Genomic DNA, 16,505 nt, shown 5'->3' with positions numbered 1-16,505 from the left:
CGATCGACTCCCGCGTAGGCTGCCTCCTCCGCAACTCCCTGGGGCGCAGCGGGAACAACTAACCAGCGCAATTTGATCAAGCTGTGGCTGACAGGCAGGGAAGCCGGGCCTCCTGTGTAAGATCACATTTTATAAGGAACAGAAAATATGGGGAAGGGAAGCAACAAAAAAGGCTCCTCGACCCCCAATCCTGAGAATCAGGCAATAGTGGACACTGCACCAATATACATTAAGCGCCATTTAGAGAGCCTCATAGACCAATTCAGGAATGAAGTTATCAATGACCTGAAGCTAGAAGTATGCAGAATAGTTAGAGAAATGCTAAGCACCACCCAGGAAAAAGCAGATGGTGGAATGGAAGAACAGAAAAAGAGGGGAGAATTGCTTGATGGAGAAAACAGAGAAAGCATTGAGTATGTGAAGCAGGTGCAAAGGGACTATCAAGAAATCAAGAAGTCTACCCAAGACTGGCATAACAGCTTGAAAGAAACTAAGGACAGACTATCTGAATTGGAGGGCAGACTTGAAACATGGGAGAATGAAATGAAAAACTTCTTAAAAATAACAAAGAAACACACAGCAATAATACAAAGACAAGAAGATGATAAGAGGAGCCATAACTTAAGGATTAAGAACATAAAAGAAGAAGTAGGGACACAAACAAGTGAACTACAAAAGCTACTCACAGAAATAATCCAGGAGAATTTTCCTAATTTAGCAAAAGGTAAAGATACTCAAATGTATGAGGCATACAGGACCCCAGCTACCTACAACCCTAACAGAGAAACACCCAGGCATATAATAATAAAAATTCCAGAAATTCAATACAAGAACAGAATATTAAAAGCTGTAAGAGACAAGAAACAGATCACTTACAAGGGAAGACCCATCAGAATTACAGCAGATTTCTCTTCACAAACCATCAAATCACGAAGAACATGGGGAGAAATAATTCAAGCTTTGAAAGATAATAATCTACAGCCAAGATTGAGATATCCTGTACAACTGTCCCTGGAAATTGATGGAAAAATGAGGTGCTTCCAAGATAAAGAGGAACTGGGGGAATTTGCAACCACCAATTCAACCCTACAGAAAGTATTGCAGGATATTTTAAAAAAAGAAAAATACAAAGAACCCAGAAATAGGGGCGGGGAGGCCACAACGAATGGAGCAGAGAACAAAATGAAGAAGACAAACTGACAGCTACTGACAGAAAAAGAGCTCAACAGAAATGAGACAGAGAAGATTGGATGATAGGAACAGCTTTTTTTGGAGAAAATGACATCTTAATAGGTAATGCTGATTTAGTACCATCTTGTTTTGAAGTCTCATCTAGCTTTTGTTCTTCTGTCTCAAATGGTCTAAACAGGTTGTATCTTATTGGATTTTGCTATGTACGATAGTATAAGAAAAAACCTTTTAAAGACAAGGAGATTATACAGAGACCATTGTTCATTTTCTGTTAGTCGATTTTAAATACTCTATAATGCTGTCATTCTCTTAAATGGATTTACATTGTTTTGATATACTTAATGCTACAGTATATGAAGTTGTACTCAAGGACTTCAGGGAAGGAGTCAATATGGTAATTATTTTTGGGTCAGGATTAGCTGGTGGTGAAACACTATTCTGCTTAAATGGTTATGTTTTGATCTGCCCTGTTTTGCTGTTATGCCCTCTTTTTTCTCAATCTCCACTCCATTATTTACTTTTTTATTTTTATCCATTTAATTAAAGGGAAAAATATAGCAGGATATAATATAGTAACCCACTTTGACTTTCTATTATCTCGATTTGAAGCCCTGTATTACTCTCACCATCTTGTTTTTGACTGAGGTTCCTATATTCTGTTTTGCTGGATAGTATCAGGTTCGAAAGTTTAGGCATCAGCTGAGAAGATAATGAGATTCATTATAACGCCCATTCTCGTTGACTTTTATCTACTTTTGAAGACCTACAATATCTCCAATGTTTTGGTTTTGTCGGTTTTATTCTTTACGGTTTTGTTCAATTGTATTACAACTAATGATATAGGCAATTCTATTAGAAATAGCGGGAGGCATTATGGTAACCATTGTTGATCACCTTGTATTATGTTTTTATATTATCTATTATGTCCACCCTTTTGACTTGACCGATTCTGTTCTGTTATGTCACATTTGGTTTTACTCTCTTCCAAAAAAGCAACAAGAACCGTGGGAGCAATGAAACCCAAAATGTGTAATAGTCACTGTACAAAAGAGAGGAAAAGAAAGTGCTCTAAACTATATAACTGCATGTATATTTAAATGTATAAGATAGAAAATGATATCACAGAGTTTTATTGGATCATTGAACAGAACTGTTTGCAGTATCATTGCTGGAATGTCCACTCTACAAGCTTTAATTTTGTGACTTGAACAATTATTTCTAAGATGGCAATATGTAATCCATTAACTAGTGATTTCCTACTGCGCATTTTTTATTCTGTAAATCTGTATAACTTGTACCCCTTCACTGTTTTTTTTTCTTTCTTTTCTTTTCTCCTTAAATAAAAATTAAAAAAAAAAAAAAGACACCATTCAAATGGAATCTCCTAACCTCCCTCAGAAATTCTTTCCCTCTGCTGGTACTTCCTGTGTTTTGTATGAACCTGTGTTACCAAAGCCTTCATCCAATCTGGTAATTATTTGTGTTTCATCCTTGCATTCTGCCCTGTAAGATTAGAGTAAGGAGCACATCTGACTTATTTCTGCATCAGTAATACCACAGTGACAAAAAATGACCATTCAGTGCTGAATATTCCACAGAAATGTGAAAATTAGAGGCTGGGGATATAGCTCAGTAGCATAAGCGCCTGCCTAGAAGGCATAAAGACCTGAGTTTGATTCCTGGTTACCCCCCCCCCTCAAAAAAAGAAAAGAAATGTGAACATTATAGCCAAGATTCTATTCTTTTGCTCTAGGATATGATGGGAAAGACCTAGCACAACGAAGAGCTTTCTACACCTCTTTCTGGCTACAGCTAACCTTTTGACCTAGTTCCATTGGTTAAAATAATAGAAGAAAATATTTTCTAAAGTTTTATTTCATTTTTGTGTTGAGTGTTTTTATTTGTTTTACCACCAGAGTACCCAGAATTCCACATTTCACTTCAAAGGTACCAAGTGTGTGCATGTGTGTGTTGGTGTGTCTGTGTGTATGTATGTCTGTGTCTCTGTGTGTATGTCTGTGTGTCTGTGTGTATGTCTGTGTGTCTCTGTGTGTGTGTGTGTGTCTATGTGTATGTGTGTGTGTCTGTGTGTCAGTGTGTCCATGTGCCTGTGTGTGTGTCTATGGGTCTGTGTTTCTGTGTGTCTGGATGTGTGTTTGTGTGTGTGTCTATATGTCTGTGCATCTGTGAATGTGTCTGTGTGTGTGTGTCTGCGTGTGCCTGTGTATGTGCTGGGCATCAAACTCAGGGCCTTGCACATGCTAGGCAACTACTCTACTACTGAGCTACACTTCTGGGCCTCCAAGAAGCATCATGCAAAGATCACCACCGAACACCAAGCCACCTCCCTCTCTAAGTCAGGCCTTAGACTGAGTCCACCTCCTCAGAGGAGCCTGCTTAACACTGTTCTCCCAGCAGGCAGAGCAGTTCCAGCCTGGCGGGGTGACAGAAATAGAGGCCACGGAGGACTTCTGAGCTGTGAGGTGCTGCGGAGAGAAGGACAGAAGAGAGGACAGCAAAGATCCAAAGCAGCGATAGAAACCTGCTAGCGCTGGCTGCAGGTCCCTCCTCAGCACTGGGATGACACCCTCCCTCCCCATGGCAGGAGCAGCCCACCTCTGCTGGGGGAACAGCCCACCATTCCTTGTTACCTAACGCCTGGTGACACCCCTGACCTCACAATGGCTTCCACCCACTGCCTCCATTATCTGCCCTTTCATCTGTTGGGGAGGCCAAGGAGGAAGAAAGCAGCGAGCTGGTTTCTCTGGTCCCAGACTCAGACTGTCACCGAGGGTCTGAGCTCATCTTATCCTACTAGCTGATCCCATGGGGACCTGCTTTCCTCCTCTTCCCTTAGCTGTGGCATCAAGCTGGCTTCTGAAAGAAGGACCGGCAGGAAAGGTCCCGGAGGTTTCCAAACAACAAACAGGACACGCAATCAGGAGCCATTCCAGCCGTGTTAAACAGCATGACACACCCTGAAGAGGGATGTCCTGGAGAGGAGCTGCTCAGTGGCCACCATCACTGCCCCAAACATAATGCAGCATCTGCACTTCCAAACCACTTTTCCTCCTGACTTTCCTCCTATTCTGTCCACCAACTGCACTCTTTTCACCTTGTCCACCTGACTATCTCATCAATAGCTAAATGATAATTATTTCAGCTGGCTTTTCTTTTTCCTCCTATGTCCATAAAGCACACAAGACTCGCAGCTTTCCCGCAATTGATTCCCTTACACCCAGTCCCTCTCAATCCAGACAGGACCCTGCCAACAGGCTAAACTCCTGGAGCACTGATTTTCTTGTGCCACAGCCCTGCTGCAAAGCAGTGAGAAACTCTCCATATATTTACCCACCCCAGAGCAGCTCACGGACACAGAACACGCCCAGCAGGATCGCCTTACCTGCAGTTGTGTTTAGCAGGCGGAAGAGGATGGATTTGACTCTCAGGGTGCGAGAGCTGCCTGTAATTTGAGAAACTTCCCCTGGTAAACCAATGTGACCTAAAAATGAGATCAGTGGAGTAACAGAAAAGCATACGGAGGATTTGGGTACAGAGAGAAGATGGTGCCATTGCCAGCCACTGTGTCTCTTCATAAGACAGTGATCTCTGTATCCTTTCCTGGGACAAATCAGTCTCTTGAGAGAGGATCAAGCTGTTTCCAGCCTCAGTCAGGGAACTGCCACACCGACTTGAGGGCCAGTGTATTCCATACCCACCTCTGACACAGCCTCAGACGCCAGGATAGCACCCAGGAAGGGTGCTGCTGCCTGGTTAGGAGGTGGCCCCTAGCAAGTCATGTCCACCTTGGTGGCCTTCATTGGCTTTTCCCTAGGAGGAGAGAACTGGAGACGAGCTCTACTCTCCTTTCTCATTGCCTGGAAACATCCCAAAGACAGACTGGAAGGTAACAGAGAAAGGCAGAGAAAAGGTCTGAAGAGCAGGAAGCGCCCTGTCGGAGGAGACTTGGAACAGAGCTCTGAGAGCCGGGAAGCAATCAGGAAGATGTCTGCACATTAGCTTACACTGGGTCCGGCCAAGACCTAGGAGTCCAAGCTCTTCAACAGCAGGAAATCTCACCCATTTGCTCTCTTCCTTTATGGGTTACTCTATTTTGTCCACCACAGATATATGCACAATAAGGAAGACTTGTCTAGTCTGAAAAAGAAAAGAAAATCACTCATATGCTTGTTGATTTTTTGATTCCCAACATGGGAAAATACAATTTTAGGGCAACTCAAGAGACCTCTCAAAGCTACACATCGGGTTAAAGCAAAAGGCCTGAAGACAAATGTGTGCTGCCATCCCAGCTCAGCCCATCTATGGAGTAATGGTCAGAAAACTACTTAATTCGCTAACAGGATTTGATGGGACAAAAACACAAGTGAGGCGTCCAGGTCGGGCCCTGGAATAGAGAAAAGTTCCAAAGAGCTCCACTGTCACCAAGTGCCTCAGGGCGCCTCTGTGTACATTATCTGCATATTTATTTCATGACTTTAATCCAGAAGATTACTAGGTCTTAGGCATCCTCAGTCTTCAGTCTTGAAGAGCCAGAATAGTTATGGTGAATTTCCCTGTTATGTTTGTTATAATTAACTAATGTAAAATACTTTCCTCTGTCAGCTGGGTGTGGTGTTGTATGTCTCTAATCCCAGCACTAGAGTGGCTGAGGCAGGAGGATCATTGCAAGTTCCAGGCCTGCATGAGCCACAAAGTGAGCTCAAACCAGCCTGAACTGTGTAGAGAGACCCTGTCTCAAAAAGACAAACAATCAAAACCAGAGTTTGAAGTTCAAGGAAGCCGATCTGAATAGGGCCAGCAAATGGAGAGACAGACACAAGCCAAAAGCAGCAAAAGACGGCCTCAAAATAGGACAGTGTGCCCTGAGTTGGCCAGGAGAAAAAGCAAAGTCCTGCTGGTAACTAAAGGATTTATTAAAAGAAATGCTCCTGTGTTCTCTGGAAGATGGTGGGTTATTATCACACGTATTTAACATTAATGTTAGTGCTGTCTGGGTTTCATGGGATAGTGCACCGAGACCCAAAGAGGCTGGGTGTCCAGCCTGAGGCCACATAATTAGTTGGAGAGGTGGCTGCAGCTCTTCCCACCCTGCCATGCTGCCCACAGGGGCACAGGGGTGATTGGACCAGGGAGAGGAAGCTTAGGAGAAGAACTGTGTCCCTCTGTACAGGTGGTGACAGTACTACTCCTAGGGATAATCATGTCACGACGAGCCACACAGGCCCTGGCTGGCAGAGGAAAGAGCCAGCAAAAACCACTGCAGGGGCTGGCACAGCAATGCTGGCAGCCCGGGGGAAATGCACAGGGCGTTCCAAAGACACTGAAAAGAAAGACGCTAATATATCAGATGTGACCAAAAGTGACACACTGAGTCTCCAGGCAGATAAAGGAAGTGAGGGAAAGGGATCCAGGATCATTCAGAGAAAGGGGGGTGGTGCGGTTCAAAAGGAAAGTATGAGCCTCAGTCCCCCCACACCCCTGTACTTCTGCTGGGCTGACGTTGGCCTTGTCCACTTTCGCCTCTCTCCTGTCCTCTGCTCATACTTTGGAGGTCACTGTGAGCTCTAAGACAGCACAGCACAGACCACAGCAGCAGTGATGATGAAAGGCAGTGCCTGCCACCACCCAAAGACTCCATGTGAGTTAACTCCTTGGGGTCCCAGCATTGCCCTACGAGGTAGGGGAACACTGGCATTTGTATTTTCAAGAAGGAAAAGGTGAAGCCCACCACATTCAGTCCTGAGAGCTGGGCTCTCTGATCTTAAGCTACAGTCCACCTGCTAGCTTACGGTCTGACCCTACACTCAAAAGTCATCTACTGCTCTCCAGCGTTGCGTGACTTCCATCAAAGTACGTCAGCAGTCTCTAAAAAATTGCCTGAACAAGATTGCCTGGGGGTCTCACATCACTGAATTTAAGTTTGCAGTGAGAAGACTTAGACCTAACAATGTCTTAGTGGCCTAATAACTCAGGAATCTAGAACAAGGGTAACAGAACCATTAATGATACCTCTCCTGTGTACCAAGGAATCCACACACCATTCTGCACACCTCAGAATCTTGTCGATGTGTAGCCTAGATCACGCTACATTATTACCACTCACTGGTGGGTATTTTGTTTAACCCTCTGAGGAAAACATAAAGTCCAGAAGCAGGAGCTGTGCCAGAGATGCCCACATAAACCCAGGTCAGGTTGCAGGTGCTCAGTTAAACCCAACGAAGGGATGAAAAAATGAATCACTAAGAACAATGTCTTCCAGCCACAGTGATAGACTCAGCCTTCACATGCTTGGCACAGCGACGGCCCCAGTTTCCAGCAGGGTTTTCTCTCTCTCTCTCTCTCTCTCTCTCTCTCTCTCTCTCTCTCTCTCTCTCTCTCTCTCTGTCTCTCTCTCTCTCTCTCTGTCTCTCTCTCTGTCTCTGTCTCTCTGTCTCTCTCTGTCTCTCTCTCTCTCTGTCTCTGTCTCTCTCTCTTTTTACTGATGCATATGCTAAAAATCCTGCTCCACATTTTCAACACTCAGCTTCAATCCCACCAGCACCCTGAATTCCTGTGAGGGGTCCCACTCTTACACAATACCTGACACCTTGCTCCTACACTGCCAGTTCAGTGTGATGCGCCCTCTAATCTAGGTAGCTGTGTTGCCTGATTTAAAACCATGCTCTAGCAAAAACCAGCTGCTCTGCTCTAGAAAACTGCTTAAATCTGCTAAGACTATTTTTCAAACTAAAAAATGAGGTAAATAACACCTACCTAAAGAATTTGGGGAAAAACTAAAGGAAAGTAAACCATCTGAACACACCTCACTCCCAGATCCTGCTGGCATTTACAACTGACAAAGCATTTAGGCTGACAGGAGATGCTGTCTGTCTTCCACTAGCTTCTAATAGCTCATAAGATCTGTAAGTGCTGGATCTGAATTGCATCTATTTTAAGCACATGCCCATGTGTTTTACACAGACACACCATAAAAACTCAGAACAACGAACCAACACACAATGTGTGCCAAGGGGATCCAGGGTAAACAGTGACTTCTTTGCTTTAACATGATTGCAACACACCTCCACGTACTGTTTCGTACCCTCCTGAGACCAGACTAAAATTTGTATATTTCCCACTGATGGTGGGGAATTACAGGCTAATACCAAAGCAAAACTAGTCAGGTTCAAAATCTGTCATAAGCACCAATAAAATCAACCCAAGATCTTTTTAACGAAATTTTTCTTTTCATTTAACTTTCACCAATCACAAGGCTTTGCTAGCCTCTCTGAACCTACTAGAAACTTTTGTTTCTATCCTGATTTATGATCGCCTTCATCTACTGTATGTCATCACCATCGAGAATCAATTGCCATGCTGGTTTCTCTCTCTCTCTCTCTTGCTCATTCCCCACTTACATGTGCTGACAGGCTGCAGGAGCTGAGGTTTGTAGGCGGTCACCACCAGGCTGACAGCCTTCCCAACCACATTCCTTTCTCTGCAGAAAGCTCTCTGTCACTTTCAGAAACTGGAAGGTATGATACAAATCGAGCTTGAAAATGTAACTGCTAATGGATAAGTGTAAACCAAATTCTTTCCCTTTCACAGTTTCTATGCTTTTAGTTGTTTCTGTTTCATTTCCCTCCCAGAACAAGGGGAGTTTATCAAAATATAGGAGAGACATTCAGTTCTGCAAGACCAAATGCACCAGCAGAGAACACGTATATACGTATGGGTAATAGAGCAAACCCAAAATCCACCAGCTAAGGAACAAGCTTCTATCACAGCAATCCTTCCCCTAAGGATTACTAACACAGGTGGCAGCTCCTGCTCCCCATTTGCTTGCTGAGAAAAGGTGCCAGGCTTGGGAACCCATGTGCTGCTCTAGGTCATGACTTATGGAGCAAGTGTCCATCTCCAACCCGGACTTATATCTTTGCAAAGCTTTACCTGCAATGCTGACATTCCTGAATGCTCATCTTTTTGAATGAGAATTTAAAGTCCTAGATGTTAGTTCTTTGCTTCTTGAAGTGAGAAGATCTGCAGCATGGTCTTCACATCAATTTTTTAAGCTCTGAGGAACTTAAAAGTGCAGAGTAGTTCAGAATGATTTCATCTCAGTTTTTTAACATTAAAAATAATGGCACATTGAATTTGAAGATTCTCCCACCATTACTTCCATTTCCTTGGCAAAATATTAATTTACTCTCATTCTCCAAACAAATTAAACAATTCCTTACTCACACATACACACACACACACACACACACACACACACACACACCATTTCCCAAATTATACCATTATGGCTTCCCTCTTTTTATGTATGACAACATTTGAACACTTTTAAAACTGTTTATCATATTTTTTATTTTCTTTTCAATTACATTTTTGCACATATTTTTCCTTTAGTAGGATTCAGGTAGAGGTTATGCCATTCACAGTTCCAATTAATTACCACTGTTTCAAACATCACTGGGAAAACAGTATTTTATTTTAGCCATACTTTTAAACCTAAAATTTCACACAAAGCTCGCCAACATTCTGTGTAGCCAAAATTTGTGCTGAGAAAAAGAGAGTTTAAGAGTTGCTCAATGTTCTTCACAGGGTGCAGAGCATCTTTTGCTCACCTGAACTCCACCCACCTCCACTTTCAACACCGCACATCTCCTGCGTGTTCTTGAGGCAGAGCAGAAAGCACATATTGGTATTGGTTATTACCGAAGACAATTTATGCAACCAGAAGCCAAAGATGCTAGGTTAGCAAAACAAAACCATGTAAGTAAGCAAACCCTGGCTGCTGTGTGACACGCCCTCTCGGTATATAAGGGCCAGGCACTGGCGCTGGTGGCAGGCACTCCCTGAGCTCACAGCATCACCATGTCTGTTCGGTACAGCTTGAAGCAGTACTCCTCCTCCCGCAGCGGAGGAGGAGGAGGAGGCGGCGGTGGGGCATCAGCCCACAGGATCTCCAGCAGCAAAGGATCCCTGGGTGGAGGATTCAGCAGTAGATCTTTCAGCCGTGGGAGCTCTAGCGGAGGCTGCATTGGGGGCTCCTCGGGCGGCTACGGAGGACTAGGAGGAGGTTTTGGTGGAAGCAGCTATGGAGGAGGCAGCTATGGAGGAGGCAGCTTTGGTGGAGCCTATGCAGGTGGCAGCTGTGGCGGGGGCTTTGGAGGAGGCAGCTATGGAGGAGGCGGCTTTGGGGGAGGCAGCTTTGGCGGAGGCAGCTATGGAGGAGGCAGCTTTGGGGGTGGCAGCTTTGGTGGAGGTGGCTATGGAGGAGGCTTCGGTGGTGGCTATGGTGGCGATGGTGGCCTTCTGTCTGGAAATGAAAAAGTCACCATGCAGAATCTGAATGACCGCCTGGCTTCCTACTTGGACAAAGTCCGGGCTCTGGAAGAGTCCAACTATGAGCTGGAAAGTAAAATCAAAGAGTGGTACGAAAAGCATAGCAACGTAGGCCGGGGAGAGCCTCGTGACTACAGCAAGTACTACGACACCATCGACGACCTGAAAAACAAGGTGAGAGACATTTTCATTCCAACATTACTCCTACCCATGGAACACATGTAGCCGAGTCTCAAATTAAGTACAGCGGCACTTATCTTACTGTCTTGTTTCTTAATGTACTCCAGTCTCATCAAGGATTTCCTAAGGTATGGTCATGGCAATCTTCACCCAGCTCATTTATTGTCTTACAGGATGGCAGAGTACTGACAATATTTTACGTTTTCATGAGAATATGAATGAATCTAGAGTTAAAAAATACTAAATCCTTTGCAAATTTGGGAATGCAAAGATTAAATGAAAAAGCGCCAAGTACTATGGAGATACTAGTGAGATAGAACAAGCCATATTCAGTATGAAAATGCAAGAAATGTGAATTCTCCACTATTGAAATGGTGTAGTGCTTCCCTCCAGAAAAACTGAATTACACCTACCAGTCATAGACCGTATATTCGGAAACATGTCCACAAATAAGACAAATACGGGTGTGAGTCAATCAAAAGCTGACTCAAATACATGAAAACCACCATGCATAAAGGAAGGGATAGAGGTAGAGCTCAGGGGTGCTCCACTTGCCTGCCAAGTGTCAGGCTCCAGGTTCAGTTCCCAGCACAGGAAAAAAAAGAGGGGGGAAACTTTGAGGAATGCATCCAAGTAATTTCATTTAGTTTTTGGAAAAGGATGGCACAGAAGTAGAAAAGTATAGAAGTTTCAAGAGAATGACTCATATTTAAGTATATGGGTAAGCTTATGATATTTGGTATTTGTAATAACCTTCCCAAACATGGAAGGGAACGACATAAAAATGAATTCACCTATGCTTTATGAAACCATGTCAGCAGCAGACATCTTTAAGATAATTTGTCTCTCTGTCCAGATCCTCAAACAAACAACTGACAATGCCAATACCCTGCTCCAGATTGACAATGCCAGACTGGCAGCTGATGACTTCAGGCTGAAGTAAGTGGCTCTGTTACAACACTATCACAGCAAACACACCGGTCGTTTGCAACAATGACTTTGGAAACACACAGCACTATCTACATTTTCCTAAACTTATCCATAACAAATCAACACTGGCACTGTTTGAGAAATTTCTGATTTCAATGCCACTTTTCTGGCAAACTTCAAAGGAAGAAAAAATCATTTTTAAAACAATTGTTACCTTCCTTTGGTTCTGTTGTTCGTACACTGATGTTCCTACATGAATCAGTGTAGGATCCATGTTTCCCTGATGTGAGGTCAATTGCATGTTCTGGGTGTATTTGGAATTTACTAGAATGATGGTTGTTTCAGGTATGAGAATGAGTTAGCCCTGCGCCAGAGTGTGGAGGCCGATATCAACGGGCTACGCAGGGTACTGGACGAACTGACCCTTGCCAAGTCTGACCTGGAGATGCAGATCGAGAGCCTGACTGAGGAGCTGCAGTACCTGAAGAAGAATCATGAAGAGGTGACAAAATTTAACTCCTCCGGGAGGAGGGGCAATGTGCATTGTGCTCATGGTGCAATCATTGAATCTCTTTGTTCCTCAAACAGGAAATGAAAGACCTTCGAAATGTGTCCACTGGTGATGTGAATGTGGAAATGAATGCTGCCCCAGGGGTGGACCTGACTGAACTACTGAATAACATGAGGAGCCAATACGAGCAGCTGGCTGAACAAAACCGGAAGGATGCTGAAGCCTGGTTCAATGAAAAGGTCAGTTCCCTGTGCATAGTACAGTCCAGGCAAGTTTCCTCACCACGTCAGGCTTCTTCTCAGCTTTTCCCCTGTTTCCATACTGCAGAGCAAGGACCTGACTACAGAAATCGATACCAACATTGAACAAATGTCAAGCTACAAATCTGAAATTACTGAACTGAGACGCAACGTTCAGGGTCTGGAGATCGAACTTCAGTCCCAGCTGGCCCTGGTATGTCTTCTCAGTGACTTCTCCTTTACCGTTTACTAAGTTCCATGTTCATGAAGAGCTGGGGTCTGAAGGAAAACAATCGTGAGCACGGGTGTAAAGATGCTGGAATTGGGTGGTACCATTAAATATAAAACGAATTCCACCCATTTTCTTTATTCTGCCACATGTCGTCTTACTAAATAGATTTCCCTATCTGCAGCTAAACAAGGTCATAAACATTTTCTTTCCAGAAACAATCCCTGGAAGCCTCCTTGGCAGAAACAGAAGGCCGCTACTGCATGCAGCTCTCACAGATCCAGACCCAGATCTCTGCCCTGGAAGAACAGCTGCAACAGATCCGGGCTGAAACCGAGTGCCAGAACTCTGAATACCAAGAACTCCTGGACATCAAGATCCGCCTGGAGAATGAAATTCAAACCTACCGTAGCCTGCTAGAAGGAGAGGGAAGGTAAAGAGCAATACTGAGAATTTATCCCAGTGGCCTTCTTCACTATTCTGAAGAGCAAATCTCAAACCCAAACCTCAAGAAAATGCCACCAGGTGGGGAAAATGTGCATGTGGGGCGGTGCCCAGCATTGGACAGAGGAGGCAGAGTACAGAACAGATGATGTAGACAGGCTCAGGTTCTCCAGTATTGGGCCCAAAAATGATTCTTGGATTGGCTATGTATGCCAAGCTTTTTAAATGATGAGTGTTATCACATAGCTAGCAGAGTGGTAGTCCCTAAAACACGATTTATTTCCTAAAATGATGATCTAGAGAGCAACTCGAAGACTGTCAATGCTAAAGGTAACCTCATCTGACCTTTCTCTCCCTCCGTCTGGTTCCAACAGCGGCCGAGGCGGTGGACGGGGAGGCGGAAGTTCCAGTGGCGGCCATGGAGGAAGTTCCGGTGGCGGCTATGGCGGAAGTTCCGGTGGTGGTTATGGCGGCAGTTCCGGTGGCAGCCATGGCGGAAGTTCCGGTGGCGGCCATGGAGGCAGTTCTGGTGGCGGCTATGGCGGTGGCCAAGGCGGCAGCTCTGGAGGAAGCCATGGTGGTAGCTACGGTGGCGGCAGCTCTGGAGGCGGAGGCCAGAGCGGAAGTGGCGGCTTCAAGGGTCCCTCTTCCGGTTCTCCTGGTGAATCATCTAAGGGACCAAGGTCAGGGGACACTAGCTCGGGTGACCAGAGGCAGCTTGCGTTTTCTCCCCCCTGTGCTTGCTTTTTAAATTACCGAGCTGCTTAAAACGAAAGTCTTAACGATGTTTTGCATTGGCATCTTGCAGCCATCTATAAACTTTGATGCCAGTCTTAAATAAGTGAGCTGTTCTAAATGCCACCCACAGCTTCCATAGTACTTGGATTCCATAGTATTTATTTTAAAACAACATGAAAAAGTTGAGGATTTTCTTTGGAAATATTCAATGTATTTTTAATTAACAAGCATTCCTAAAAGTGGCTTTATTTGAATTCTGTTTTCTGTTTGCATTTTCACACAGATACTAGCAAAGCCAGAGTGATCAAGACAATTATTGAAGAGGTGACCCCTGATGGCAGAGTGCTTTCGTCGATGGTTGAATCAGAAACCAAGAAACACTACTACTGAGCTTTTCACAGACCATTACATACAGAGGCAGGAAAAGAGAAATGTCCGAGACAACCCTGCCATCTTCATGCTCTATGAAGACAGGTTCACCCCTTGGAAATAAGCTGTCTAAAAGGTGTTTGATGATTTACTTATTTCTTCTTTTTTCTTCTCCAGAAAGTGTTCCTTCCTGGAAAAAAAGGAAGTCTTTCTGTTCCCACTCACTAACAATTTCAATAAACTTTTCTTACTGATGCAAACTATCCAAATTTGTCAGAATTTTTCTTTATTTAATAATGCGGGTATGCTCAAGCCAATATGAGAAATTTCAGTTTAAAGTTGTCCAATGCCCATATCCCACACCTTGTAAAAGTTTGCAATATGGGGGGAAAAAACCCTCCCTTGCTTTTCTGGCTTCAATTTATTTCAATCCTGGAACTTTTGAAATATCTCAAATAAGATCTCAAAAATTAAATTGGGAATTCTGTATGTGTTGGTTACTGGACTTCTCACAGTCGCCTGCTTTTATTTTTCCCCAATTACTCTATTACTTCTTCCCGATTGTTGTGCTGCTAAGAGATACCTTCCAACACTAAGTCAGTAAAATCCTATCACAGCCAAACAAAATTATTTGGTTTTGGTCAGGAAACGCCCTGTGACCAAGGCACATGGTTCAGTCTCTGCTTTCCCTCAACTTTTCCAGGTGATAAAAGCTAAAGGCTTGGTGTATTCAGGGTCAACGCTATCATATCCCTCAGCCAATAAAAGTCTCACTGATATTACTTAGTACTCTTACTGTGCTAAGCAGTTCTATGAGTGGAATGTGGGGGAGAGTGCTGGTAATATGTGCCCTTGGCATTGTGTTCTGTGATGGTTTCCTGGCTTACCCATGTCTGGAAGTACCAGCTTCTCTCAATACTCTTCTTGATTTGCCTTCCAGTTTTTTCCCCAGAATCTGAGTTGTGATTCCCATGCCATTTGGTTGGAACTCCCTCTACTGAGTAAACTCTACTTTCTAAAATTAATTACAAGAGCCATAGTCCAAAGCAGATGCGGTATAAGAAAATGTGCATGAAGCCCTTGCTAATGTCTTACACAAAGCAAATGTTGAAAAAGTGTCTGTTGTTGTTGTTCTGCTAAACTGAGGGTCAGAACCTCCAAATGACAGCAAGGTGTTGGCCTGTGTGTTACCGTCAATCACAGCAGAGGCCTGGGATCTTTAGTCTTGCAATAAACAAGTCCAACATTCCCAAGCTCTTTAAATATCCACACATCTAAAGCACAAGAACGAGAAAATCTATTTAGCTCCCAATTTAAACCAACACTATGGGAGCTTTCCATGAGAGGCACCACCAGGTTTTTAAATTGGAGAGGTTGGAAAATCCCAAGGCGACCTCTGTGATAAGTTACTCCGGGATGACCACACAGGCTTACCACATGCTCAGCATTGTACTCCTAGAGCTTGGAAGGAGAAAGCTGAGTCAGATGGGTTAATCTCCACAGGGGGTGTCACCAAACTGTGGAACCTGGTCTGTGTGACAGGATTAAGGCTGCCATTCCCCATGGTATCTAATTGTTGTTAATGAGTAGAAGGGAGCTGAAGGCAATCATGAGAGAACCCAAGCAAGCAGGACCCCAAGCTAGGAGAGAAGCTACACCGGGTCTGGCCAGGACCTACTAGTCCAACCTCTTCCATAGTAGGAAATCCCACCCATTTGCTCTCTTCCTTTTATGGTTACTCTGTTTTGTCCACCACAGATATATGCACAATAAGGAAGACCTGTCTAGTCTGAAAAAGAAAAGAAAATCACTCATATGCTTGCTGATTTTTTGATTCCCAACATGGGAAAATACAATTTTAGGGCAACTCAGGTGACCTCTCAAAGCTACACATCGGGTTAAAGCAAAAGCCCTGAAGACAAACGTGTGCTGCAATCCCAGCTCAGCCCATCTATGGAGTAATGTTCAGAAAACTACTTAATTACATAGTAAAAATAAAAGCTGACTCGTGAAATCATTGTCAGGATTTGATGGGACAAAAACACAAGTGAGACATCCAGGTCATGCCCTGGAATACAGAAATGTTCCAAAGAGCTGCACAGTCTCTAACTGTCTCAAGGCAATCTCTACAGACACTATCTGCATATTTATTTCATGACTTTAATCAGGACATTACTAGGTCTTAGGCATCCTCAGTATTCAGTCTTGTAGACTAGTTATGGTGAATTTCCCTGAGAGGTTTGTTATAATTAACTAATGTAAAACACTTTCCTCTGTTAGCTGGGTGTGGTGTTATATGTCTCTAATCCCAGCACTAGAGTGG

At 44.0% G+C, this 16,505-nt stretch overlaps 1 protein-coding gene across 3 annotated transcripts; it reads left to right on the top strand.

Moving 5' to 3' along the window:
• Nucleotides 1–10,036: 10,036 nt before the first annotated feature.
• On the top strand, nucleotides 10,037–14,445 carry LOC100732369 (keratin, type I cytoskeletal 10). Of its 3 annotated transcripts, none has more exons than XM_063251523.1 (8): nucleotides 10,037–10,716; nucleotides 11,579–11,661; nucleotides 11,998–12,154; nucleotides 12,241–12,402; nucleotides 12,491–12,616; nucleotides 12,847–13,064; nucleotides 13,450–13,778; nucleotides 14,097–14,445. In XM_063251523.1, exons 1-8 carry the CDS (start codon nucleotides 10,072–10,074, stop codon nucleotides 14,201–14,203), a joined length of 1,827 nt encoding a protein of 608 aa, XP_063107593.1. In that variant the 5' UTR covers nucleotides 10,037–10,071; the 3' UTR covers nucleotides 14,204–14,445. The 3 variants fall into 3 exon arrangements, with proteins under 3 accessions (XP_063107593.1, XP_063107592.1, XP_013005093.1); XM_063251522.1 differs by having other exon boundaries at nucleotides 10,038–10,716; nucleotides 13,450–13,736; XM_013149639.2 differs by having other exon boundaries at nucleotides 10,038–10,716; nucleotides 13,450–13,758.
• Nucleotides 14,446–16,505: the final 2,060 nt, after the last annotated feature.

This window comes from Cavia porcellus, unplaced genomic scaffold, assembly GCF_034190915.1.
Source record: "Cavia porcellus strain 051 isolate PalLab524CR breed Dunkin Hartley unplaced genomic scaffold, mCavPor4.1 scaffold_6, whole genome shotgun sequence".
Classification (NCBI taxonomy): Eukaryota; Metazoa; Chordata; class Mammalia; order Rodentia; family Caviidae; genus Cavia; species Cavia porcellus.
Note: the sequence above shows the minus strand (reverse complement) of the source record. Positions and strands in the feature narration are given on the sequence as shown.

Excerpts from the sequence above, each read along its gene's own strand:
- LOC100732369 (XM_063251523.1), top strand. The coding sequence starts at position 10,072 with ATGTCTGTTCGGTACAGCTTGAAGCAGTACTCCTCCTCCCGCAGCGGA. Across the intron at positions 12,155-12,240 it reads TGAAGAAGAATCATGAAGAG|GAAATGAAAGACCTTCGAAA; the intron begins GTGACAAAATTT and ends TTCCTCAAACAG. Across the intron at positions 12,617-12,846 it reads TTCAGTCCCAGCTGGCCCTG|AAACAATCCCTGGAAGCCTC; the intron begins GTATGTCTTCTC and ends TTTTCTTTCCAG.